This window comes from Theropithecus gelada, chromosome 2, assembly GCF_003255815.1.
Source record: "Theropithecus gelada isolate Dixy chromosome 2, Tgel_1.0, whole genome shotgun sequence".
In the NCBI taxonomy this organism is placed as follows: Eukaryota; Metazoa; Chordata; class Mammalia; order Primates; family Cercopithecidae; genus Theropithecus; species Theropithecus gelada.
The window spans coordinates 76,651,669-76,679,222 of NC_037669.1; the positions used below are offsets into that span (position 1 = coordinate 76,651,669).

Below are 27,554 nucleotides of genomic sequence, written 5' to 3' on the forward strand. Positions count from 1 at the left end.
ACCATGTTAGCCAGGCTGATCTCAAACTCCTGATCCAAGTGATCTGCCCGTGCTGGCCTCCCAAAGTGTTGGGATTATAGGCGTGAGCCACCGCCTGGCCCTTAAGCATTTGTGTGTGACTCTGTGTGTGTGTTTTGCAGCTGTATTAAATAGAATCCAGGGTTTACCAGCTACAGGCCACAAGTATAAATAGCATCACACTTAAGCTCATGAGCTAAGAGGTAGCAACCCAGAATCATTCATAGGACTATTTATTATCAGAAGAATTTTGAAACATGAAAACAAATGTGTCTAGAGATTTAAAAACCTTTCTATATTCTACCTCCTTTGAACACCATACTGGCAAGTTGCATCTCTATACTGCTTCTACTTTGAGACATTCATGGACTCGTTTTGATTATTCTGATTTTTTTTTTTTTGGACGGAGCTTTGTTCTTGTTGCCCAGGCTGGAGTGCAATGACGCCATCTTGGCTCACCAAAACCTCCACCTCTTGGGTTCAAGCAATTCTCCTGCCTCAGCCTCCTGAGTAGTTGGGATTACAGGCATGTGCCACCACGCCTGGCTAATTTTGCATTTTTAGTAGAGACAGGGTTTCTCCACATTGGTCAGGGTGGTCTCGAACTCCCAACCTCAGGTGATCTGCCCACCTTAGCCTCCCAAAGTGCTGGGATTACAGGCGTGAGCCACCATGCCCAGCATGATTATTCTGATTCTTAACCTGAAAATTGATGTTTGAACCTCTCAGACATGATGCATGGTCATCAAATCATCTCTCTCCAGTAACAGGAACCTGCTACAATGCATTTTGATGGTGTAACGGAGAAGAAACAAACCTAAAATAGTTAAAAGGCAGAGTTCATATTGAAAAATTTTCAAAATACAAGAGCAGACATTCTAGATGAGTAAGTTTAAGTATATTGTAATGTGGTATTTTCTGATTATAATTATAATCACAATAACCACAACAACTGCTGCTGCTACTTAGTAAGCTTCTATTTGTATCTGGCAATGTGCCAAGTGCTTTACAGACATCGTCTCATTGAAATCTCATAGCTCTGTGAGGTGGGTACCATCATTATCACCATTTTAGAGCTATGTAAACCATGGCTTAGAGGGATTAAGTGATTTATCCAAGGCCACACAGATAAAGATAGTTTAAATTCATGAGTTTATAACTATACCAAAAGGAGCAAGTAACCATAAAAATCAAATTGGTCACTGTTAGAAAATACTAGGGAACAAATTCATTAGTTTAAAAACTGGTAGATTAAGGAATTAATCCTGTATCTTGCTCATTCTTTAAGAACACTACTGGCAGGTAACCAAAGAGTTGAAGAGAAAACATTCTCTGTGTAAGTCTTCAGCTCAGCCTGAGCAACATAGTGAGACCCCCATCTCTACCAAAAAAATAAATAAATAAAATAAAATAAATTAGCTCAGTTGGGTGGCATGCACCTGTAGTTCCAACTACTTGGGAGGCTCAGGTGGGAGGATGATGTGAGCCTGAGGGTTTAAGGCTGTAGTGAGCTGTGATTGCACCACCACACTCTGGCCTAGGCAGCAGAGTGAGTCCCCATCTCAAATAAATAAATAAACAAAAGAATAAATAAATAAACAAATAAATAAAAGTATTCCGCTAATAATGAAGAAGAAATAATAGAATATCACAGTTTTGCAACTTGTTTGCCCAAATTTGCATGTCAAGGTCCCAACTCCTAGTGTGTCTGCATTTTGAGATGGGGCCACTAAGGGAGTAATTAAAGATAAATGAAGTCATAAGGGTGAGGCCTGATTTGATAGGATTAGTGCCCTTATAAGAAGAGACACTGGAGAGCTGACACTCTGTCTCTCTCTCTCTCCAAATACATGCACTGAGGAAAAGCCACGTGAGCGTACAGTGAGAAGGCAGCTACCCACAGGCTGAGAGAAGAGGCCTTAGCACCTTTAGCTTGACAGCACCTTCAGCTTGGATTCCTAGTGTTCAGAACTGCAAGAAATAAATTTCTGTTATTTAAGCCACCCAGTTTGTAGTATTTCGTTATAGCAGCCTGAGCTGACTAACACACAACCCTTCATGAATTAATAAATCTAAGCACTGATGTCTAATGTCACAAAAAGAGAGGCAACTGGATGTTATATACCGCCAAAGGAAGATGACCGCACCAATTATGAAGTATTCTTAGAAAAAAGAAAAAAAATCAAATCCCAAATTTGTGTAAGCCTCTATGTCCAACTGTAAATTTATAGAGAATACAGGAGAGAAGAAGATGAGAAATGACACCACAAGAATGAAATCAGCAAAACTCAGGCCCTGAGAAGTTCTCTGGGGAGAACACCTTGTTTATTTAACCACAACAGCAAACTACAGGAAAAGAAAGAAAAAGAGAAAGGAAGTGAGAGAGAGAGAGAGGAACATCTAGATTGAAAGGAGTTGGAGGCTATCGTCCCAAGCAAACTAACACAGGAACAGAAAACCAAATACTGCACGTTCTTACTTATAAGTAGGAGCTAAATGATGAGAATACATGGTCACATAGAGGAGAACACCACACTGGGGCCTCTCAGAGGGTGGAGAGTAGGAGGAGAGAGAGGATCAGGAAGAGTAACTAATGGGTACTAAGGTTAACACCTGGGTAATGAAATAATCTTTACAACAAACCCCTGTGACACAAATTTACCTATGTAACAAACCTGCACACATAACCGTGAGCTTAAAATAAAGAGTTAAAAGCCAAAAAGGTCTTGAGGGACGTATCAACCAATTACAATGTGTGAATTTAAAAAAAAATTTAGATTCAATAAAACTATAAAATATCATGAGATTAAGTGAAACATTTGGAAATGTGTAGATATTTGATGACATTGAATTATTGCCAATTTTTATATGTGATATATTGTGGTATTTTTGTTTTAAATACCTTTGAGAGATACATAGCAATTTATTTATGGGAGGAAAGATATATGCCGGGGAGAATGATGAAAGTATAAAAGGAACAACATTGGCTATGAGGTAATTATTTTTGGCTAGACAACAAAGAGGCAGAGGCTCATAATATTATTTTGTGTTTCTTTATATATGTTTGAAATTTTTCATTAAAACTTTTTAAAAATTAAGATCAGATTATTAAGCAATCTGTATGTGAATATATATGTATAGACAAAATCCAATATAGTTTTTCGTTCAATATATATAGTTTTCATGCTTTTTAAAGAATATTCAAAAATAATATTAATCAAAATTCCGTAGAGGAACATTCTTTAAAGTAAGGACACTTCACTTGCTTCTATTATTATACTACTGTAGGACGTAGAAGAAAATATATTCTCTTTTCTTTAACAAAAGTTTCCTTGTTAATAATCTTTTATTGATTGTGCTAAGGACCCATTTAGTTCTGCCTTATTATGGGAGAGTAGCTTTTCTCATTATATTTTAATGAAATGAAGGATCACCATCGCCTAAAGGGCTTTACATTCCATGTAAAAGACATTATTTTTTAGGCAATAAGATAAAGATCCTCCCCATCTTTCAATAATGTCTTTCTATTGATTAAATCTAAGAGGCAATAAAATGTATCAAATTACTTAATGTTTAATATATTGGTTTTAGTTTCTAAGTACCAGTGATAAGTGGAGTTCACATGGAACATACTAATGAGCATAGACGTAAGTATTATCCCGTCATCTCCAGCACTGCGGAAGAGACTGCAGGGATGGAGCCATCTAGGGATTCTGTAACTAAAAGACAGAGTGACCTTTTTTAAAAAAATTAACTTTGGATTCCCAAATTAAATGCATACTGCTTTTTAACACATCTAGCAAGGTTAAAACACTATCAGAGACATCCTATTTGTTGATGGGAACCGAAGACAATGATGCAAAAATTAGTGATGCAATTCTAAAAGAAATGATTTACATGAGCTGGAGAAAACTGAAAGATGTGGGAAAAGAAATGTAAGTGGGAAGTGCCTTGCAAGTAGTATTTGCCCAATAAGTATGTGTCTGATGAACATGAGAGATACTTCTTTCTCTAAGAGATAAGAAGGAGGTATTGGATGGGGCTCCGGGGAGTTACGCTGAGTTAGAAAAAAGGGAAATTGAGGGTCTTATACAAAAGGGTCTTATTCTTAGTAAAGGAAGATGTGAAGATTAGGTATTTGAGGAACTAGAAAAAAAAAGTGGAATACCTTCTGAGGAGATGAAAATAAATTAAGTAAAAATGAAACAATTAAGAATTACATAGAATGTAGGATGCCATTACCTAATTTTCCTTGCCTGGTTGAAAGCCCTTTGAGGCAGGGACCATCCTTTGGACATCTCTGCAACCCCCATACTGTGGGAGTGTCTGTAAATTAATTTCTTCAATGAAGGCCAGTAAGCTCAGAGCAAAACTCCAGTCAAATAGGCAGTAGAGGTAAGTTAAAAAGTAGGCAAAAAAATCAGAGAAAAAGTTATTTGCAGAAGGTAAATAAAAATCAACATGACAGAACTAGCATCAGAGCAAACACAAACCATAACTCATAGCAAGCATTTAATATTATTTTGTTGAATTGGAAATGCATCCCTTCTCTCACTCTAAACAGGGTGAAACTCACAAGTGTATATCAAAGTGCCTTAGTGGTACTTTGGTCTACCAGAAGTGGTTAAGAGACAAAAGTAGAACTAAGTGTTAGGAAAAAAGGCATCTACATAAAATGTGAAGACATATAAGGGAAGGGAGGCAGAATAAACATTACAAAAAATAGATAAATAAAAGTTACAAATACTGAATGACAAGACTCCAAGGCGTGAGATTATCTTGAAAGTTGGAATAAGATGAACTTGTTTGGGAGAAAATTTGATAGTCGTCATCTAGGAAAGTCCTGATGAGAGGAGATGAGGAGTATCTGTGGGCTGGTGTTTAAGCTTAGTTTCCCCTTTGGAAACCTCCTGAAAGCTATGGACTTACTCCATAGAAAATTTTTCATCTGCACATATACTGAAAAATTGTCCTGCAGATGTGGTGGATTAAGATACTTCTCAGGAATCTCTAACAGACCAACCCAGAGATTCAAGGACCTCAGCCTAAGAATGTCTGCTCTGACAGACAAGCACAACTTACAAGGTGCCACAACTGGTGATGGACTATGGATGTCTCTTTTGAAAACCTGTCCCTCACATTCATTCACAGCTACTTTTGGAGCAGCTACTATTTCCAAGGCACTTTCCAGGTCTACTGTCCACTTAGGTTTCTGATTCCAAATCTTCCGCTTTTCTTGGATATTTACCATAAATCAGGCCCTTTAGAATCACGTCACCAGTTCCATTTTTGTTATTTCCATGTGCACCAGAGCTCTATCTGTTAAGAAAATCCAGGATCTGGATTTTTTGAGCCAGTCTACTTCTTAGAAGGGAGCTACCCTGAATGAAAATCACTTCACTGCAATGGTAAAATAAAATGTTCCACAGTAAAGTGACATAGCTGTACCTTTTTCCCTCGACTGTAAAAGAAAGTGGCAGAATCCTTCTGAGAAACCCACTGGCACACATAAGACCTCAATAACTATGGGGCATAGAATTTATTTCTAATGGAATAACCCAGTCTCTGAGGACTGTGATGTGTAGTGGCCAAAACATCGTATCAATGGCAGCTGAAATATGCGTCTGCAGAGCAAAGGAGCCTGACAGGAACGGTGGAACCCAGCCTCCATTCACCACTCATTTTCCTGGTGGCCAGGGCCTGGATGTTCACACAAGCACCCTCCCCTTTCAAGAAACTGAAAGCAATGCTCAAGAGACTGGTTGAGGGCATCAAAATGTTATGGTGTTTTGACTTCTCTAACAGAGATTTGCTGTAACTGCATATTATAATGGATGCACACTGAAGTATGCAAATAATAATTTTCCAGTCTAATGTTTTCATCTCTTCCCAGTCATAATAGATGAAAAAGATATCATCATTCCAAAGAGATAAATCTCAGTCCATTTTATATTAGGGTACAATTTAGAAAGGGCATCTTCCCAGGACCTCTGTTATCAATGACTCTAGGAAGCTAGTACTCGTGTCCTGGGAATAAAGTATAACTCAGCAACCTAAATTAGAGGTTAATGAATATAAATTCACACCACTGAATTCAAGGTTTTATTTGATCTATGACTCTTTTTGGGACAGTCTGTATCCAATTTGTCTTATCAGAGGTATGCAGACATTTTTCTTAAAATAAAAAATGAACACCTTTTCAGTGTTAATATTTATTGACTGCACACAAAACAGGAGGCCTTGTGTAGGTACTGGGTGTATGTGTACTTATTTATGTATATAGCAAGAAATGAATAGGCAAATAAAAATAAAATTGTGATAAAGGAAATTAAGGTACAAGCAGGTACAATAGTAGAGAATAACAGTGAGATCTTCTCAGATAAAGTGAACAAGGAAAGCTTCTTTGAGGAAGGGACTCTCTTGCCCAAAAGACTGAGAAGGAGCTAGTCTTGAAAAGAGTTAGACATGGACGAACGCAGAGTCTCGGACAGAAAATTCTGTGAAGGGCAAGAACTTGACATGCTTGGGGAAAGGAAAGGAAGCTACTGTGGCTGCAGTGGGCAAGAGGAAGCATAGCATTAGATGAGGCTTGAGGCAAGACCAGGCGGGTTTTCCTAAGGATTCTGGATATTTGTTATTTCTTTATAAGTCACTCTGCGGTAATTATTAATAATAAAATACCTATAATCAAAAGAATAACTAATGTTTGGGGAGCATTTACTACGTTACAGGTCCTGAAGAAAGTGCTTTACATCCATAACCTCAAATGATCTTCCCAACATACCTGCAAGATGGGTATTATCCCTGTTCTACAGTTGGGGAAACTGAGGTTCATAGCATGGTAACTTCTGTAACATCACACGCAGAATAAGTGATAAAGCAAGGAGTTAAGCCCAGGACCACCTCTCTTGAGTTCTTAGCCAAATCCAGAGACACCCTTCTTATCTTGAACTTCATCCATATATTGAAGTGAAGACAAGCAGAGCCTGGCATAGGGTGAGAACTTGGAGGGACCTGGATTTCTCTGGATGCCACTTAGTCTCACCACTGTATTTCCCAGATGCTGGAATGGGATACAAATCCCTAACCGAACCAGTGGTTTGTGGGGATAGAATTAGAAGAAATGTTTTGACACAAATTCAGAAAAATACCAAGACAAAGATGTAAGAAGATGTCAGACTTGCTCGAGTAAAAGGAGGAAGCTGCTGCTTGACTTTGATTCATTTATGTGTTTATGTTTCCTGGAAAGAATTGGTAGATAAATGCCAGAGGGAGTAGGAGGAGCTGGATAATGTAGAACGTGCTTCATAGGAAGTGGATCTCCTTAATGATGATGATTATTATAATGTTCTCATTTCTTAATGCTGCAAGTCCAGTGAAACATTAGAAATGAAACAACAAATCCATTTACCAAGAATTATGAGAATTTCTGCCTAGGTATGGCATTAGGACATAAGGTTTTAAAAACATCTAAAGGCTATATTCCTTTTAGGGTATTTCCTAGAAACCATGGGAATAGTCTTATTTGAGATGTGCCCAATCTCAGCCCATGTTACCTCCCTCTGTTCCATCACCAAAGTAAAAAGACAAACCTGACAGACATCCTGCATTCCTCTTTCCATCATCTCATTCAGTAAGTTACCTAGCTTTGTTAGTTCTGTATTCATAATATTGATTTTATCTGTGTAATCTCTGTATTTGCCTGCTAATGCCTTAGTTCTGGCCACTATCATCACTTGCCCAGAGTGGTGGTCTTGTCAGCTGTACCTGCCTCCAGCCTTGTTCCCAAACATCTATATCCATGCTGCCACAAAGGTTGTCTTTCTAGGATGCAAGTCTGACTGTGTCGCCTCCTTTTCCCCACTTGTCACCAGTCATTGGTCCTCCATTGCCTGCCAGATAGATTCTAAGTTCCTTAGCATGGCGGTCAAGGCTTTCAGTCTTCAAGTCCTTGCTTCCCTCTCTAGCCTCATCTCTCATTGTCTTCACAAACAGCAAATTACTTACAACATTGCCTTCCGAACCAATCTTGGCTTTTTCTTTTTTTTTTTTTTTTGGTCTACCAACCCTCACTTATGCTGTTGCCTTTGCCTGGAGTACATTCTCCATCTTTGGGTTTTAAGACTCAGTTCAAGTGCTAAAAACCAAAGACGCCTTCTGGCTTCAAGGAGGTTATAGTTTGATGGAGGAGACAGACATTGATTAAGTAACCAGCAAAATAATTTGAGTTGCCCAAAGGATATATAGAAATGAATGAAGGGCAGTCAGGGTGAGAAGAGTGCTCTGGCAGAAAGAATGGTATATGTAAAGACTCTGTGGGCGATGGATCATGGTGTACTTGAGGAACTGGGCTGAATAAAGCAGTGATGTAAGGGGCATTACAGGAAGATATAATCTGGAGAGGCAGTCAATGCTAGATGCTGCAGGGTTTTATGGATCTGCTAAGGATATGACCTTTAATCTAACAGCAATGCAATTACTCAAATATGTTAAGCAGGATAAGCAGACTTGAATTCAGAAATGACCTCTCTGGTTGCTATGTGGAGAATAGCTTGGAGGAAGATGTGAGTGGGCAGAAGAGTAGAAAATAGTGAGAACTTTTATGGGATGTTGCAGTCATCTGAGACAGAGAGAGAAGTGAGAGTGGAGATGAAGAGAAGTAGACAGATTGAGGGAAATTGTGGAGGGAAAATGGATAGGATTTAGTGCTGAACTGGATGATAGTGGGTGAGGGAGGTGTCAAAGATGACTTTGCTGAATGAGGGATGGCAGCATTTTCCTCTGTGTTGGTGTAATAGAAATCCTTTTGTCAAGATTAAGAGACTATAGAGTCTGTGTAAAGAATGTGAATCAGCTCAGAGTTTAGGAACCCATATCCCTTTCCTGGACCCCTAAATATTGAACTTGATAAATCACATAACTTTTCTGCTTCTTAAAATGATAGGAAAAATTATCTTCACAAAGGGGATGATTAAACGAAATTAGAGATTTGATTCAATGAAATATGTTTTTGTTGAATATCTATTTTGCCCATACCCTGTCTAATGAGACCTGGATAATCTAAAATGAAGATGTGATGTGTTTATTCTCAAGGAGGCCAAACTTTGCTGCAGGAGCCAACACCAGTGCCCATAAATTTTGGGATAATTTAGAATGAAACATAATCACATGGCAAAATATGTAGTGCTGGTTATATACTTAACAGAATAGGAAGGAGAGAAATCGCTGTGACTATTGCCTTTGGCTCTGTGCAGAAGGAAACTTGGTCTGAGTTATGGAGGTGGTCAGAGTTTAAAAGTCAAAAAGTATGGAGAAAAACATAGTGTGAATAAAGGCACAGAAGCAATTATAGAGTGTTTGAGGCCAGTGAAATGTCTCATTTCACTGAGGTGTGAAAATCCAAATTGGTGAATAGTGGGAGTAAATCTGGACAGGTAACATGGGCCAAATCAGGAAGTGTATCTGGCAGAGAAGGCTGAACTTGTCATAGTGAATCAGTGGAAAGTTTTAGAGCAGGAAAGAGAAGAGACAGGTGAGATTAATTGGGAGGCGGTGTGCTGGAAGTCTTGAATGAAAGAACAATGAGAGACAAAGAGTTCAAGGAGAAACTTAAGTGATGGGAGAGGAGAGATAGATACCTCAGAAGGATTCTTATAGCATTTGGTGGTTTCGGTTATAAAGAAAGTGGGGAGAGGAGAGTGTAACATGAATACAGGGCTTTCAATTAAGAGCCTGGGAAAATGACACTTTTTACTGACAGAAATAGGTTACAAGGAGAGAGAGACAATAGTTAGGCCTGTTTTGAAGAGGTCGAAACTCAGGTAAAATTGAGATAATCAGGTGAGTGTGCTCTGGCAGTAAGGTAAGAAGATTGAACTCTGAGATGATTGAGTGCTAGATAGATTTTAAATATAATTGTAATACTTTGGAGCAACTGTTGCCAAGAAGTGGAATCTATTTCCTCAACTCTTGAATCTGGGATGGGCTTCTGCCTTGCTTTGACCAACAGAATGTGATGAAAGTGGCATTCTCTGAGTTCCAAGCCTAAGCCATAAGAGATCTTGCAGTATGCTTGCTTGCTTAGAACCTGGTGATTGCCATGAGAACACGTCCAGGCTAGTTCACTTGATGACAGGTAAGGGGCCCAATTATCCTCATTTTTCTAATCATCACATAGTTAATCCTTAGAAAGAACAACCACCTTATTAATCAGAGAATGACCATAGATACATGAGTGGGCCCAGTCAAGATCAGCAGGCATACTACCCAGCTAAACTCAGGCCAAATTGCTGATCCACAGAATCATGAGTTAGATAAATAATGTAGTTTTAAGCCATTAAACTTTGGGTTGTTTTGTTATGCAGCAAAAACTAACTGATACGTAAACTCCAAGAGAGGGTGTCAAGATAGTGAAGCAGAGAATAGTGCCATCAAAGTAAACTACATAAATTCAAGGAGGAATTAATTTTGCTAGCAGATTTCTGAGACTTTATTAAATGCAACAATTTAATTACCTTATCATATATCAAAAGCAAAGTTTAGTGCCCCAGATACCCAGATTTTCATAATAGGTGAATGAATAACTAGGATTAGGAAGACAAGGTAAGAATAAAATTAATTAAGAATCTGGGAAAGAGATTAATTCAAAAGAAGAGGGTTAGAAAATTCTATCGTTTCAAGTAAACAAAGGCAAAAAGAGTAAATCAATATCAAATTTATCATGTCTGAGTTATCAGTAATATCCAAAGCATCACCCAAGATTAAGGTAATCATGTAGTCTTACACTTTTAAGGCATGAGCTCAGACAAAGCAGTCAGGTCTTCTTCCTTCCTGGACCAAAGTTTGCTAAAGATTCCATGTGTCTATAATATGGTCTGAGCTCTGTGCGTCTGTATAATTTTTCAGGTGACCTTCTCCCTCTTTTGTAGGTAATACAAATTAGAATTTTTCTCCACTGAGACTTCTGATCTTTCTCTAAGTACACAAATTTAATTTTCTTAAACTGCAGTTCTTTTCACTTTTTCCTGTTTTCTAAATAATAAAATCAGTTTGTTAGGTGTTGCAGCACTTGAAGATCTCTTCAATCTTATTTTGACCTAATTTATTTCAGCAGATGCAAGACAAATCCTGAAGAGCTCATTAAAATGAACTTTCTGTACTTCTCAGTGCTAATGCTTATTGGTGAGACATAAATGTCCTAGAAAGTTCTAGGGGAAAAACAGTGACATCTTAAGACTGTAAGGAATAAAAAATAAAAAAGATCATTATAAGTAGAAATCTAAATTCAATAGAATGGAATGACTAGAATAAAAAATATCGGTTGACTGGAATTGAAAACTATCCTTGTGAGAGGGGGAGTCAGAGTTTACTCAAAGAGAAAGTACTGAGGAGTTCATCAGGAAGTTAATTCTTATCTTGGGAGAAGGAAAACAAGAGGGTTTTAAGTATGTATCACAGCGCCAGATAACTTCTCAAGAGGTACTTCAAGGCAAGCTACAAAAGGCATTCTTAGCTTGGAAGATGATAGCCCCATTTGGGGAGAAACAGGCAAAGCTTATGACTATAAACAACTCCTTCTTACCACTCAGTTAGGCCACCCGCAAGACAGCCCAGTTCAGAGGCCCCTCTGCAAAGAGGAGAGCTTCCCTGGACCCACCAACTCTGACAGAAAATAAAAGGCAGTTTTTGTTGGTGTATTCGTGTTTGGTCCTCATTTGAAGTGAACACTTCAGTCATCCCAGGATGGATTTGAGGATGAGGATTTAAAGGCATGGGGGTGGGGAGAAAACAAAAAATGACAAGAAACTAGCCAGGATGAAGAGTGGGTTCACCAGGAGGATGGAACAAGCGGCAAGACCTCAGGGAAAGAGGCGTGATCACGCATCAGATCTGCTCCTTTCCAAACAGTTTGTGCAGTGGTTAAGAGTATGGATGGTGGGTTCAAGCTCACCTAGGAGTAAAGTTTACACCATCACTTCCTAGTTCCGCATTCTTAAATTTCTAAACCCATCAAGCCGTCTGTTTTCTTCTTTGTAAAACGAGGGGGTGATCCCTGTCTCACGGGGCTGTTGTGAGAATTCAATGATTAAATGTATTTAAGGTAGTCTACCTTGTGCCTGAAGGGCTCAAAAAAAATGGAAACTGTAATTCTTACCCCTCCCATCCCATTCCCATATCCTTCTGACCAATTTCATCAAATTATTTACTCTTCACCCAGCACGTTGGCCTGGAGAGGCTTAAAGGTACTGATGCAACAGAATGCTCCTTGCTTGGAGTGTGAATTCTAAATGATTGTCAGTTATTCAACAAATATTTACTTAAGGGCCTACACCATGCCAAATACCGTATATTAGACATTAGGGAGGAATATGATTTGGCTGTGTCCCCACCCAAATCTCATCCTGAATTCCCACATGTTGTGAGAAGGACCCAGTGGGAGGTAACTGAATCATGTAGACAAGTCTTTCCCCTGCTGTTCTCATGATAGTGAATAAATCTCATGAGATCTGATGGTTTTAAAAAGAGGAATTCCCCTGCATAAGCTCTCTCTCTCTCTTTGCCTGCCGCCATCCATCTAAGATGTGACTTGCTCCCCCTTGCCTTCTGCCATGATTGTGAGGCCTCCCCAGCCATGTGGAACTGTAAGTCCATTAAACCTCTTTCTTTTGCAAATTGCCCAGTCTCGTGGAAGGCCTTTATCAGCAGTGTGAAAATGGACTAATACAGGAAGAAAAGAAAGGCCTTGATACTAGAGGTCTGCTTTGGAATAAACTTAATGGGAACAGTATAAAGCAGTTGACATTTGACTTTGAGAATATTTGAAGATACATGCACACACACACACACACACACACAAACGTGACTGTGTGCAGAAGCAAAATCAGAGAGGAAAATTGGGGACATTTTTAAGGCTTAATACAATTACCTTACTGTATGAGTATACATATAACTCAACTGGTGGCTTCAGTAGGACTTGGATGCACCAAGTTTCCATGACTATTCAGCATATTGTGGATATTAGGAAGTTTTTCTTTTAACAGAGAAACTAAAGAACAGTGGTTAATCCAACAAGTGAATGAGTGGAATTTTTAAAGAGCTTCTATTGTGCTTGCAAATTATAAAATGCTATTATTTTCTAGCTCCAGATCCCTGGAATCTTGATATACTCTTATGTCTAGCTCCAAACCAACTGCACGTGGCAGACAGTAGGGTTACCCATGATAAACTTATATCAGTTTTAGCTTTCAGAACCTGGAAGAATGAGGCTGAAGAAAGATGCTTTCAGAATGTTACCATCTTAAAAGTTATGATTACAGGGAAATCTGTCCTTCAATTATCCTATTATTATTTATGAACTAATTTCTTTTTAACCGATAACCTTCAACTATACTTGTCAACTAAGTTGACACATTTCTGGATAAGCATCTGCCCTATCAGAACTTTGGGGCCACGTACATTAGGAAATGATTTGTACTACCCCTTTAGCTATTTGTATCACTATCAAGGATGGCCGAACATCCTAGGATGTTTCTTATTCTTTCCCAAATTTCATACTCCAAACATAGTTGGGGGAAAAATGTAGTAGCATGTGTGTGTGAAAGAAGCCAAAGGCATGACCAATTATGATAGTGTAAAATGTCATTATTTCACTATAGAAATAATTGCAAGTAGAGTTTGAATAGTGTAATGTGAATTTTAACCTCAATCTAAGAAGACTGGAAAATTAATGAGGCCATTCTAGAGTCCAGGGATGGACAATGCTCTCTTGAAGCCCAGTGGTATTCTGATTGTCCTATAAGAGTTATAATAATTATAAATGATATTTTTGTCTCCTTTAACATATTGGCTCAAATATTTTACTTATTAGATCATAGCATTGTTTGTGGACCAGAGAGAATAAGGAGAGAGGTAACATTTTCAAGGTACCTATTGGACACTTAGCTGCTAGAATTCACTAAACTATAATGTCAAATTAGGGCCAGTAAGAAAAAAATTGTTCCTAAATTAAAATCAGAAAGTATAAAAAAAGATCTTATTTGGAGTGAATGCTTAAACTTTCCATTCTAAAACTTAAGTAAAGTTGAGTTTGGAAAATTCCATTATATCCTAATAGATTTTGCATATATCAATCTAACATCTTCTTGAAGCTGATGCTCCATGGTTCATAAATTCCATTTGCCTTTGTATCATTTATTTTGTTTTTATCCTCAACACCTTTGTATTTAGGCAATGGTAATAGTTTAAACCTACAATAACCTCAACCATTCCCTGCCATGCAGAATAATCACATCGTCACATCATCACATCACATCACATCACATCACATCACATCACATCACATCACATCACATCACATCACATCACATCACACAGAGCTCTCTACCACCTTAGAGGCCTCACCTTTGTTTTATGGGAGGCTTTCAAGGGATTGACAAATAAGTAGAGATCCTGTGGTAGAGTCCAAGTTGAAATAGGAGAATGAGGACCTGTGTCTGTGTCTCCCACATCCCTATTAACTAGTGGTAAAATGCTGATCAATTGGAAATGGCCTTCCTTAGCCATAGTTTCTCTCCCTTAATGGAAAACTCAATATGCAATTCACCTGTTTGTTTCACGGGGCCATTGTCAGTATTACATAAAATAATGAATGATTTTGTTAAGTATTAAAGGTCACAAACCTGCAATAGTTACACATTCTGTGGGAAGCAGAAGAAGTGGTATTTCTTCACTTCTTCTGAAGTGAAGTGGTCAACAGGCTTTGAATCAATTTAAAATTTTCAAATACTCATTTAAAAGAAAACCTAGAAAGAAAATTTGAAAACTCACAAAGATAAAAATAGTTATTTCCAAAACTTTTCTGTAAGTTTCTTCTGATAAATGTACTGTTTAATTCAATGTATTAAAATATGTATTTGAAAGAACAGCCCATCCCTTTTACCTGATTTGTATTTTTCCATAGCTCTTATTCTATTTTCTGTCCCTCATTTCACCCCTCCATATAGCATATAACACTACTGCATTCCCAGTGTTTGGGCAAGCTCGTGGCACTTAGTAGACTATTAATGAACATTTATTGAATGAATACATTAATGAATGAAGTAACAAGAACTATATGCTAAGTTAAATTAAACATTACTTCAAAACTTATTCTACATAGGTTTCTATTTACAGCAATAATGATTATATCACAATACAGATAATTTAAAAATAAGTTTTTGTGGAATCTCATTATGTTTAATAACCAATAATAATAGTTATGATTTATTTATAGCAGTACTGTGTGCCACATACTTATTTACATTATAAAGAACCTCAAAAGAGCTCCTCTCTTTCCTGAATGGTGAGAATTTGCTCCTCTTTTCACAGACGAGAAAACTGAGGTTCAAAAATGTAAGTCACTCAAAAGTCACACAGGTAGTGGGTAACGGGAGCAAGGATTTGAACTCCAAGTTGGGTGGATCCAAAGTACCCATTCCACATTGTCAGTTCTTCCCAAAAGGAGATTAATCAAATGTGAAGTTTAAATGTCATTTAACCTTTGTCTGATAATGACTTTATTGCATCCTTATCCCAGATAAACACCTTGGGAGAGATATTCAATTCTCATCTAACAACCATTTTCTCTTGGTGTTTGAAGACATTATGACACCCTATTTTTGGCATTTATTGCCATTCTGACTAGTCTACTTTTAATCTGAATATCATTTTTAATAAACTCCCCAGGTGATTTTCATGTAGGTGGTCCTTGGACTACATAGTGAGAAACTGATTCCAGAGGTAAAAAAGAGTCTCTGAGTTTCTGTGGAATCTTCCTCCCCAGGCTCTTCTGCTGGGGGGTTCCTGACTCTTCTGTGAAGAGAGCTGAGGTCATTTCCATTGAAAAGGCAAAGAAAATCTGGGCAGGTCAAACAACTGGTCGGTTAGCATCACAACCAGGGCTGGAAGCCTGTTCTTTTAACTTGCGCTAGAGCTGAGCTCGTCAAACATAAGTGTGTATGCAAATCATCTGGAGATCATAAAAATGTAGATTCCAATACTCAGTAGGTTGAGATGGAACCTGAGACGCTGCATTTTTAACAAGCTCCCAGGTGATGCCCACGCTGCTGCTCTTCAGCTCACCCTTTGAACAGGAAGCTGTTACATGGAAATAAGCTTAAAGGTTAAGGATTCAACATTCCCAGTAAAAACAAAGTTCTATTTTATTTCAAGAACGATTATTGTGGCTCTAATTCAGATACACACAAAAATGATCCACTTTTTTCCCTCCATTTTACCAGTATTTACCAAGACAGAAACTGTATGAGGAATATTTAATATCAACTTTTCACAGGTTAACATGGTGGGTAAGAGCCTAGACTTGGGGTCAAACACACCTAGGCTATACTCTCAGAGTCACCACATACACAATGTGTGGCTTTGGACTAGTGGCTCAGGCTCTCTATATCTCATTTTCCCCATTCTTAAAATAATGATAGTGATCTTTCATGGTGCTGTTGTGAAGGTTCAAGTCCTATGTATGAGGTATAGAGCACGGTGCCTGGTAAATAAAGTGTTACGTAAATGGCAGCTATGCAAACTTTTAGCATCTTGTCCTGGTGTATCATCCTCATTCCAACATTCCTGAATTTGCTAATGGAGTCTATGCCCTTCAGGTTTTATGGGCACTAATCCTCTCCTCTTTTAACTCCCTCAAAGCATCATTACAAGGCTTAAATGAATTAATATGCATAAAACACTTGGATCCGTGCCTGTCACAGAGTTAGTACCCAAGATGACTTAGCTTTTATTTTTAGCACTTACTATAATGATAATTAAATCACTTTTGAGGGATTTTAAATTGCCTCTCCCCCCGACTGGATTGCAAATCTTACATGAGACCATGTTTGTTTTAGTTACCTCTGTACCCCAAATCTTAACATAATACCCAGCACCCAGTGGCTGCTCAGTATTACATAGAATGCACAACTGAATGAACATGTGAACAAATGAATGAGTGAGCAAATAAGAAAACATTCTTGCCTTTTTGAAGAGATTCAGAGAAAAAATGTTTGAGAAACACTTTATTTGAGTGTGAAGGCAGTGGGAGAAAGAGAAAAAAATTATATCAGAGAACTGGTCTGGGGGAGGAAGGAAGGAGGGTGTCTTCCAAATGCCTCAGAAGATGAGGAGTTTATAAATACCACTCAGAGTGAAGAGGTGAGCTGAGGGAAGGAGTCTGGGAGAGGAATGCCAGCAGATAATGGTCTTTGAAAAAAATTTGAGCTAACCGAGTTTTCTGATCAAATGTGTTAGGAGATGCTTTGAGGTAAATAAAACATGAGAAATGAGAAACCCTTGAATATCCTATAGTGGGGGCTAATGAGAAACCCAGAGCAGGCAAAGAGAAGCTTTCTCTGAGCATCTGTACTTGGGGAGAAAATTATGATTTGTCAATTCCACTGAGGAGTTTCCAGGATCATGTTGAGAGGGGAGAGGGTTAAAGTCACAGTGTTAGAAACTGATGGGCAAGGTCCAGGTCCTGTCAATCCCTGCCCCCTCTGCCCTGACTCCACAACAAATGGGTAATGGCAGGACTGATGGGTGTAAAGGGGTCCTAAGAAAGTGGAAAGGAAAATTCAGGGGCATTACTAAGATGAGCTAATCATAGGGAATGGCTTTATACATATTGCATGTGGTTTTATTATAGTTATCCTTCAGTGATGATTCTCTGTCCCTGCAATTTATAATATGGCATAAATCTCCCCTTGAGATGGAATGACCCAGCAAAGCGTTTCCAGACTACTTTAGACCCATCCCATAACTGCAGTGATTTTCCTGGTAGACTGGGGAAATGGTTCCCCTAACCTCAAGCATTCATTGAGGGCATGAAATGAAAACTGATAGCAAAATGGACTTTGACTTACAGAGGAAGAAAATAACAATGCTATTGTCCAGGCCTGCAGTTTCAACAGTACTTTCCCATTTCATCTATGACAGCAGTCCTCTTCATCACTCTGGGAAGGTACTCGTTATTACTCATAATGGTACTCATTATTTCCATTTTACAGATGAAGATACCAAGGCCCCAAGATGGCAGATGAATTGTCTAAGGCCATGCATACCCCTGTGTCGCAGAGCCGGAATTTGGACCTATTTCCTCTCTTTGCAAGTTTGAGTGCTCTGAGGCAATGCAAGTAGAAGATAGTTTTCTTTTTGGGAATGCTGCCAGAGCAATATACTTGAAAGGCCTTTTATCTTTGCAAATGTGCCAAGGGTCTCGATAATTACAGATGCCTTTTAACAGCTCATCAAAAGATCAAGGATATGGGCCCACATACAGTGTGAGCCCCATCTCCTGGCAAACTCCTGCATCTATTCAAGCTCAGGAGCGTGTGTGACAAACCCACTGCAAACCACCACCTGCCTTTTACGTGTTTTGCATGTCTACCGGTCTTCTAAGAGACATCTAGGAGGACACGCTCTGTATCTTTTAGTGAGGCTGAAATTTGGCTAAAGTAACCCCCAAAGATGTTTGGGTATGTCCAGTTGAAAAACCAGGAACCTGCCTCAGGTACCTAGACATCTGCTTATAACCCAAAACACATACATTTCTGATTTGAGCCAGATCCATATGCTGGCCTTCCTCTGTTTAAAATGGTTCTTCAGCTCACTGGGCTGGAAGGAGATTGAGCTCTTCTGTTGTCTTCCTTTTGCATCAAATTCACCACAGGGCTTGGGCAATTCAACCCATCTTTTGGGGCTTCAGTATTCTGACTTAAATAAATTAAGTTTTAATGGTGTACAGTCACCAGCAAGAGGTCAGATAGTTTGAAGATGTTATCTGCTTCCTGCTTGGATGCTGACTCACACACCTGATCCATCAGACCTCAAAACCCACACTCTCTCTACTGTGGTAGGCTGATCTCTAGGGCTTCTTGCAGCTTTTGCAATAATCACTCCACATTCCCTAAACTACTGGGGAGACTCTAAGAATGTATGTGGGCAGTCCAAAACCACTCAGCTAATAAACACTGAGTAAGAAAGCCAAGCCTGTAGACCTCAAATTCCCTAACTACTGCTGGGCTGCCCTTATTGAGATGCTTCAAAGAGAAAAAGTGTGTTTTGACCCTACTTACCTTTTTCCCCATTAAATAGAATAATTGTGTAGAAAAACACTGGTTTTGGCTGGGTGCAGTGGCTCATGCCTGTAATCCCAGCACTTTGGGAGGCCAAGCAGGGTAGATCACGAGATCAGGCGATTGAGACCATCTGGCTAATAAGGTGAAACCCCGTCTCTACTAAAAATATAAAAAATTAGCTGGGCATGGTGGCGGGTTCCTGTAGTCCCAGCTACTTGGGAGGTTGAGGCAGGAGAATGGCGTAAACCCGGGAGGCGGAGCTTGCAGTGAGCCGAGATCGCACCACTGCACTCCAGCCTGGGGGACAGAGCGAGACTCCGTCTCAAAAAATAAAAGGTAAAACACTTGTTTTAAGCCAGGACATGTGAGTGCGAATCCAGGTTTTATCCTTTATTAGCTGCAAGACTTTGGGTTTGTAACCATCTAAATGTCCATTTACTCACCTGTTGAAGGTGATAATATTTTAATATTGTCTTACTAGTTGGCTGCTAGAATCAAATGAGATAATGTAAGCTACACGAATGTGGTAAAGTGTTATGCAGAGGTAAGGGATAGTAATAGTAAAAGGACTTAGAGATGCCTTACTTATCTTGGTTGGCAAATGTTACATATTCAGGGAAAGCAACTTAAAAACCCTAGGGTAAACCATGCAGCAGAATATCTGAAAGAAAGAAAAGTAGAAACGTGATGGGAGGATTTGGTCAAAGGTGATGGTAAATCCTGCGTTTCCTGTCGTGGTTCTCAGCCAGGGGCAATTTGGCAATGTCTGGTGGTAATTTTGGCTGTCACAACCTGAGGGTTTGGTGGGGGGATTGCTACTGACACACAGTGGGTAGAAGCCAGGGATGCTGCTTAACATCTTATAATACATAAAACAGCTCCTTAACAACAATGAAGTATCTGCACCAGAATGTTAATAGTACCAACTTTGAGAAATCCTGGTCTATTAGAAGTTCCGTGAATCCAGGAACTAGTATATCTTGTTTATTTCTGTGCCGTAGCATCTAGCAGTGTACTTGGCTTAAAGAGGGCACCCAATATATAAATATATTTATTGAATAGATAGATGAGTGAGTGAATACCCACAGAAAACCAGATAATGCAAGTTAGATCTATTTCAGATTGCCAGGGAAAATCGTAGTTTCTTTAGTCACCTTCTCTGTTTATTCTCTATCTTCTTTACTTTTCTTTCCTGTCAAATCTTTTTTCCCCTTCTTTCCTCTCCCAATACTGTCCAAGAATGAGAATGGCCCTATCAAATCTGAGAATGCCTAGAAGCAATAAAGAATGCTTATAAGACACACACACTGCAAAACCTTTTCTAGCTCCCTGCTTCCTACCACTCCATTTCAGCAGACAGTAATCACATCAGTAAATAAGTGGATTCACTCTTGTTCCTTCACTGAGTATGAACATATAGGACCGAAAGCACATATTTCCTGCAAATGCCTTACTAGAACACTTCAATTATGCTTTTAAGAAAACACATCCTGGGCCATGAAATAGAAATGAAGTTGAGGTGAGAAAATGGAAAAATGGAGGCATTTAGTTCTGGGAATGCAGAAATCATATCTATTTGTTCATCACTGTATCTCCCATGCCTAGCATGGTGCCTGGCACATGGTAGGCATCCTTAAATATTTATTAAATAAAAAAATAGGCGGGGTGCAGTGGCTCACGCCTGTAATCCCAGCACTTTGGGAGGCCGAGGTGGGTGGATCACGAGGTCAGGAGATCAAGACCATCCTGACTAACATGGTGAAACCCCGTCTCTACTAAAAAAAATACGAAAAATTAGCCAGGCATGGTGGCGGGCGCCTGTAGTCCCAGCTACTTGGGAGGCTGAGGCAGGAGAATGGCGTGAACCCGGGACATGGAGCTTGCAGTGAGCCGAGATCGTGCCACTGCACTCCAGCCTAGGCGACAGAGCAAGACTCCATCTAAAAAATAAAATAAAATAAAATAAAATAAAAATAGATGACGTCCACATTCCAGACTTTTTCTAAAATCTTCCCCCAATTAAAAAAAAAAATGTTTTTCCTCTGCCATTCAATTTCTTATGAAGGTAGTTTGAATGTCATAGGTTCTGGAAAATCTTATCCATTTTCCTCCCTCATGGAGATCTAAAGCCAGATAAAGATGTGTGGGTTCAACATTGAGAATTGAGTGTCAATATGGTGACTTAAGAAGTCCTTGAAATAATAATTCATATTTGACACATACATTCTGAAAGCCATATTTTACCAGAAATAAAATGAGCCCAAAATCTTTGTTGTATCTTTGCCAGTAAGTCTACATTGAGACAATGTGTGGTAATTTGGGAGGATTTAAAGATTCTGTAAGGCCGGAACGATGGCTCAGGCTTGTAATCCCGGCACTTTGGGAGGCCGAGGTGGGAGGATCACCTGAGGTCATGAGTTCGAGACCAGCCTGGCCAACACAGTGAACTCCCGCCTCTACTAATAATACAAAAATTAGCTGAGCATGGTCACACATGCCTGTAGTCCTAGCTACTCAGAAGACTGAGGCAGGACAATCACTTGAACCCGGGAGGCGGAGGTTGCAGTAGGCTGAGATTGTACCACTGCACTCTGGCCTGGGGGACAGAATGAGGTTCCATCTCAAAAATAAATAAATAAATAAATAAATAAATAAATAAATGTTCTGTAAGCAAGGCTAAATAAGTATACTAGTAGCAAACTTTTATGCCCAACACATCATTTCCCCCAAAAGGCAATAATGACATGATCATCCACTTAGATTGGCCAACTCAAAGCTCCATGGTAAACTGATTACCTGTGTTGTGAATAAGCTTTCTAGAAACTATAACGAAACATGTTTGGAGTTGCTCCTGAACAATTTTCCATTAGTACTTTTGGATAGAATTTGTGTTTAAAAAAAAAAAAAAAAATCACAGAAAATATATTAATTATGCAAATCCATTAGTCTACAGAGTGGAGAGACTGAGGTGTTTCCATTTTCAAACCCTGAATCTTTAAACATTTAAAGACACACTGATGACCAAGAGCCTCTTCTAGAAGATTTAGTGCTTCATGTGCTGATATCAGGCTCAAAATATTCACTGACTTATTTTCTTTTTTTTTTTTTTTTTTTTTTTTTTTGAGACGGAGTCTCGCTCTGTCACCCAGGCTGGAATGCAGTGGCCGGATCTGAGCTCACTGCAAGCTCCGCTTCCCGGGTTTACGCCATTCTCCTGCCTCAGCCTCCCGAGTAGCTGGGACTACAGGCGCCCGCCACCTCGCCCGGCTAGTTTTTTGTATTTTTAGTAGAGACGGGGTTTCACCGTATTAGCCAGGATGGTCTCGATCTCCTGACCTCGTGATCCGCCCGTCTCGGCCTCCCAAAGTGCTGGGATTACAGGCTTGAGCCACCGCGCCCGGCCCACTGACTTATTTTCTTACACAAGAATGTAACAGGACCACAAACTCTATTTGTACACCAGTCTAGAATGTTTAACGAAAAATGCAAGATTAGTCCGAGACTAATTATGTGTTAACACCAGATGCTTTCTCCATACTTAACAGATAATTTTTAAGTGCTTAACGATCAACATGTTTAAGTTCACACATCTGTAGCCAAAGAAAGGGCAGGATGAAACACAGGCAAGATGGAGTACAATCCTCAGTACTATTGATTTGGAATTTAGTCACCCCTCTGAAGAAAGCAGTATCTTCTATCTAGGGACTGAAATATGATATACTTTATAAACTTGTCTATAAGATTAGTTTTTAGGGATAGCCTATATTTGATGAACTCTGTGGTTGAGCACAACATATTTTTTTAAAGTAAAAGTTTTCATTTGATGGCTGTTAGTATATTTAGAACTCTCATAAATGCTGTTGGAAAAAGCAAATTGATTTGAATTTATTTTTCAGTATTGGCTCTAATACCACACTTTCTGACTAAACCACTCAATTATGACTTTTTTTTAAGAACAAGAAAAAGACATAATCTAGAATTGAGGAGTTACCCAAGCTTGCCTCTGACAAAAATGACTACCATTGGGGAAATGTATTTTATTGTGTACTGCAGTCTGAACTCTTTAACTAACTGGGTGCTTACACCAAGAGTAGCTCAAAAGCTGTTGCTTATTAGACACAGCAGATCACACCAATAACTCAATATTGTGTTAACCACTTCAGAAATTGACTCAGTTCTTCCAATTTGTGGTGGGTGGTTTTTGTTTGTTTGTTTGTTTTTAAGATCCCTCTGAGTTTTGGTAAATTTAGCAAAGGTGTTGTGAGCTAGGTTCTATCTTCTAGCAACGTTTTCATCACTCATAATCCTTTCTCATAATGCAGCATTTTACAGGCTCACTTTATGACTGGAATGTCCTGCTTCTAGTCCAGAAGCTGCCACTTGAGGAGACATTTAAACTTATTGATTATATGTCAGTTGCATTTTCCCCCTATAAGATCCATCTGAATTTTATTGGCTCAAGTGGATTTAAAATGGGGAGCTCAGTGCTCAGGTGCAAAGGAATGCGTTTGGGGACTCTGAATTTCGACTTTGTCACGCTTCTCAGCATGCTTATTGGCAGCTGTGTTCCTTTTTAAATTACCCAGGGGAGATAGACACTTCACAGTATTCAACCTGAAGTGCTACCTCAGCCCTTTCCAGCTAGCCAAAGAATAGAAATAATAATAATAATTAAAAAAAAAAATCATGGTGGGAGTGAGTAAAGGGAAGGTGAGAATTTTATAAAGCTCTCCAAAAATGATTCAGTTGTAATGCTTTTTATATTTTGCACCAATGACGAACCAGCTGCCTTGAGATATTGATATTTCTAAGCTATCGTCACATCTTTATTTTGACTTTATGAACAAAAACTAAAGGTCAAAGGAATTGATTTACTTTGATCAATTAAAAGATCTACCTTGATTAAGCCACTTCTGCATAAATTTTGCCCTAGGTGGGCTCATTTAGTCACACTCACATCTTTGTATCTGCTCAAATTGAGTGGAAATAAAACACATATTCTTCAGTTTCAAAGACATGCTTAGCTCAGAGTCATAACGGCATAGACTGAGAAGAAGGAGATTACCTTGTATCAAAACAGGGAAAAATAGGATGTTTAACTGTAGGTCCCTGGAAATCATTTCAGTCTAGGCATTCGTTGTAGATTGTACCAATGACAGATGGGAGGGAGGAAGAGTAGGACTCTGGAATGAGCCTGCCTGGTTCCGAGACTCATCCCCATCACTGTGTTTCTTCAAGTAAGTTACATACTTGTCCTACATCTCCATTTTCTCATCTGTAAAATGGGGAGGTAATATTATGGCCCTCATAGAGTGCTTGTCAAGATTACAGGAGATAAGCCATGTAAAATGCTTAGCACAGTGCCAGGCATATAGGATGTATTTACTAAATGGAAATGACTTTTGCATTCTTCATTATGCTAAAAAGAAGAGAGGAGCTCATTGTGAAATTTTAAAAATCTCTTTATTGTTTCCCCCAAATGACACAAGTCTTTAATCCTTGGAAGAGATTATGACAGATTTTCTAGTTATGGCATTATGGACCTTTCAGAAGTGATACTTGTAAAAACTGTGCACATTGGCTCTAACTCAAACTAAGGATCCTGACCTTTTAAAGATACAGATGCCTTGTTGTTCCTCCTGTCTGGGCCTAAGTATGCTTGGAGCCCTAACACTTCTGTAAACCAGGAGACTGGAGGAAAAGGCATAACTTTCACATGCAGAATGCATGCTGCCACCTCAAGTTTCATTAATTTATATTACTGGATAGCTTCAGATGATGATAAGCTCTGTCTATAGCAAATGACTTTATATACAACCTGTTACAGCCATGAAAGGAGAATGATTATATAAAATATATTATATAAAATATTAAGGGACGTTGAGGGACGGAACAGGTGATATTCCGTGCTGGTGAGTTTACTCAGCAGTAATTGGCAACAGCCCAGGGATAAAAGTTTTTTTTTTTTTTTTTTTTCAACAAATTATCTGCTAAGATACACTTGGCTCCAGCTAAGGTTTATGTCATCTGAGGCTGATATTAGGCACATGCTTATTGGGACCTGTAATAAGGCAATATAATAACTTGGGTGGGTTTGGGGGATTAGTCTATTTTTGAGGCTGAGTTAGATTGATCAAAATTCAGTCTATTTGTCAAAATGAGTAGCTTCACTGGAGTGTGCACAGGGTGTGTGAGTCGTGGCACATCCAAAAGGGAGTAGATATGAAGGTTAGTGCACTCCCAGACAGGCATTCTGAGCTGTCATAAGACTACTTCACAATCTGAAAAATTGCTATTCTGAAAAAAACCTATGCCTACAAGCCCTAGGCCTGCATGATATTCCCAACTTTACTCTCAAAATCTCTGAAAAATGTACAGTCAGACCTCCTCTTGCTTCACATGCCACAGTGCCTTTAACTTTCATCATAAATCTATTCTCCAGCTCATTTCACCGAGAAAAATACTATGCAGATTTGTTGATTGTGTAACAAAAAGAGAAGATTAAAGCATCAGTTTGTTTCCATTAAAGCAATTATTTAATCATCTTATCATCCCTGTCAAGAATAATTATATTAAAAGACTTTTCCCCAGACTTCTGAATTAACAATGAAGAATTCAGACCATCTCTTACTCTCTGAACAAAAAGAACGCAGCTAACCAGGTAATGCATTTAAAAATCATTTCTAGCAATGGTGACCGGACAGTCATTTTGCAGTAGTTAAATTTAATAACAGCAACTTTTCTCCTGATTAGCTTCACATATAGAAACACAGGAGCTCGGACTGGGCATCTGACAGATGGTGGCAGAAATACCCAGTGCAAAGAAAGATGAAAGAGAAGCAACAGCCACTTGTGATTACAGCTTTTCATGGCATGCTAGGACTTCATTTAGTGATCTGAATACTTTTTCTAAATTCAGTTCTTTTAAAGGTGTGTGCATCCAATCGTAGGGGAAACTCTTTCATTCTACATACAGCTATAAGACCTTATGAAGCTAGCACCTTTCAGCACAACATATAATATTTGGTAGCTGTGGATGGAGTTTAAGTAATTCTCACTCTGACACTGACGAAGAAACTTTAATTAAAATGGTAAGCAGGTTGCAGCACAATGAATGTATTTAGGATATTAAACACTCCAAGGATGGGGGGTAGGGTAGAATGACATTACATTTTTATAAAGCAAATATAAGTTTGCTTAAATAGTTTCCTTACTATGTTCCAAGAAACCCAGCACATACTTAAACAGCTAAAGTAAGCATTTCACTATCAACACAGCCTCTTTGGTTTTTAAACATACAAATCATAAGAAAGCAAAGTCAAGAAAAAGAGATATTACCACTAAAGACTTAAAAACTGATATTTGGAAAGAAAAGTGTACAATCCAAATGTGCCTATGGAGACACACACATGCACACACATATCCCCACAGCCAGCTGTAAATCAAGATAGCTGCAAACTTACCGGAGCAAATATCACCATACACATTTACAAAAGAATTGATAATCCAACTTCCCTCTCCTGAAAGAAAATAGAGGTTGTCTCATACTAAAAATAAAGCTTCTCTGTCCACAGCACCAGCCACTTGTCCCTCTTTTTATGAAGCAAAGGAGGAGAAGAAGAAAATCAATGCAGAGGGAAAGTGAGATGTTATACCAATCAGATAGCAGCTTCAGCCTCATTTGCAGAGAGATGGCAAAACGGTCATATTATTAGATGGTGACAACCCACAGCTGAGTACGGGAACCTGATACTCCCCTCTGGTGAACGCCGCCTGCTTGGTGGGGAGGTGGCTGCCACCATGGTGAGCTCCCACACTTGGCTCTTGGCTCACAACTGGAAGTGCAGGACTGCTTTGCACAAGCAGGCTGCATCACCAACAGAGGCACCATCTCCCCTTTACTCTGCCAGCCCCCTCCTCCTGCAAGCACAGTGCTTAAAAACAAACTAGATTTTTTTTTTTAAAGCCAGAATTTTGTGTTTTAAGGGTATGGAGAAAAATGATGGTTTTATAAAATCTTATGAATAGATTTGCATAGATTAAGTAAACGTTGATATGTTTGTTTAAAAAAAAATTGCCCTTGTTTTAATGTAAATGCAGAGATGTTATGCATAATCCCCATTTGGGAAATTCATACACTGCCCATAAATAATCATTAAGGTGATGTACTGGAAGACAGGCTTTTAAGACTCTGGCAACTGTAGAAGGGATAGATTACAACTTGGTTGCTCACTCATCACAGGAGTGTTACTTAAAGACGTCTCCTGCAAAATCTCAAAATTAAAAAGGTTTCATAAGTGCAATCTGGATCTGCTTTTTTCTTCAAATAAACCTCTGTAGGAAGGAGTTGAGCTCGACTACTTCGAAGGGCCCAAATCATAGCACCTTGAGGCAATGTGTGTTGGGGGTGTTTGTACC

At 38.9% G+C, this 27,554-nt stretch overlaps 1 protein-coding gene across 3 annotated transcripts in view; it reads right to left on the minus strand.

Annotated features, from left to right (window-relative positions):
• The window catches only part of SYNPR (synaptoporin), a 327,904-nt gene that overhangs the window by 141,546 nt on the left and 158,804 nt on the right, over positions 1 to 27,554 (minus strand). Inside the window, exons 1-2 of one of the 3 annotated variants that reach the window (XM_025376949.1) lie at positions 26,600 to 26,736; positions 24,523 to 24,555 (exon numbers count right to left, since the gene is read on the minus strand). The exons of 1 other annotated variant lie outside the window; for it this stretch is intronic. In XM_025376949.1, the coding sequence (XP_025232734.1) occupies positions 24,523 to 24,555; positions 26,600 to 26,623 (57 nt within the window). In that variant the 5' untranslated portion in view covers positions 26,624 to 26,736. Of the gene's footprint in view, positions 1 to 24,522; positions 24,556 to 26,599; positions 26,993 to 27,554 lie in introns of those variants that run through there. One more of the 3 variants, XM_025376950.1, reaches the window with a different exon arrangement.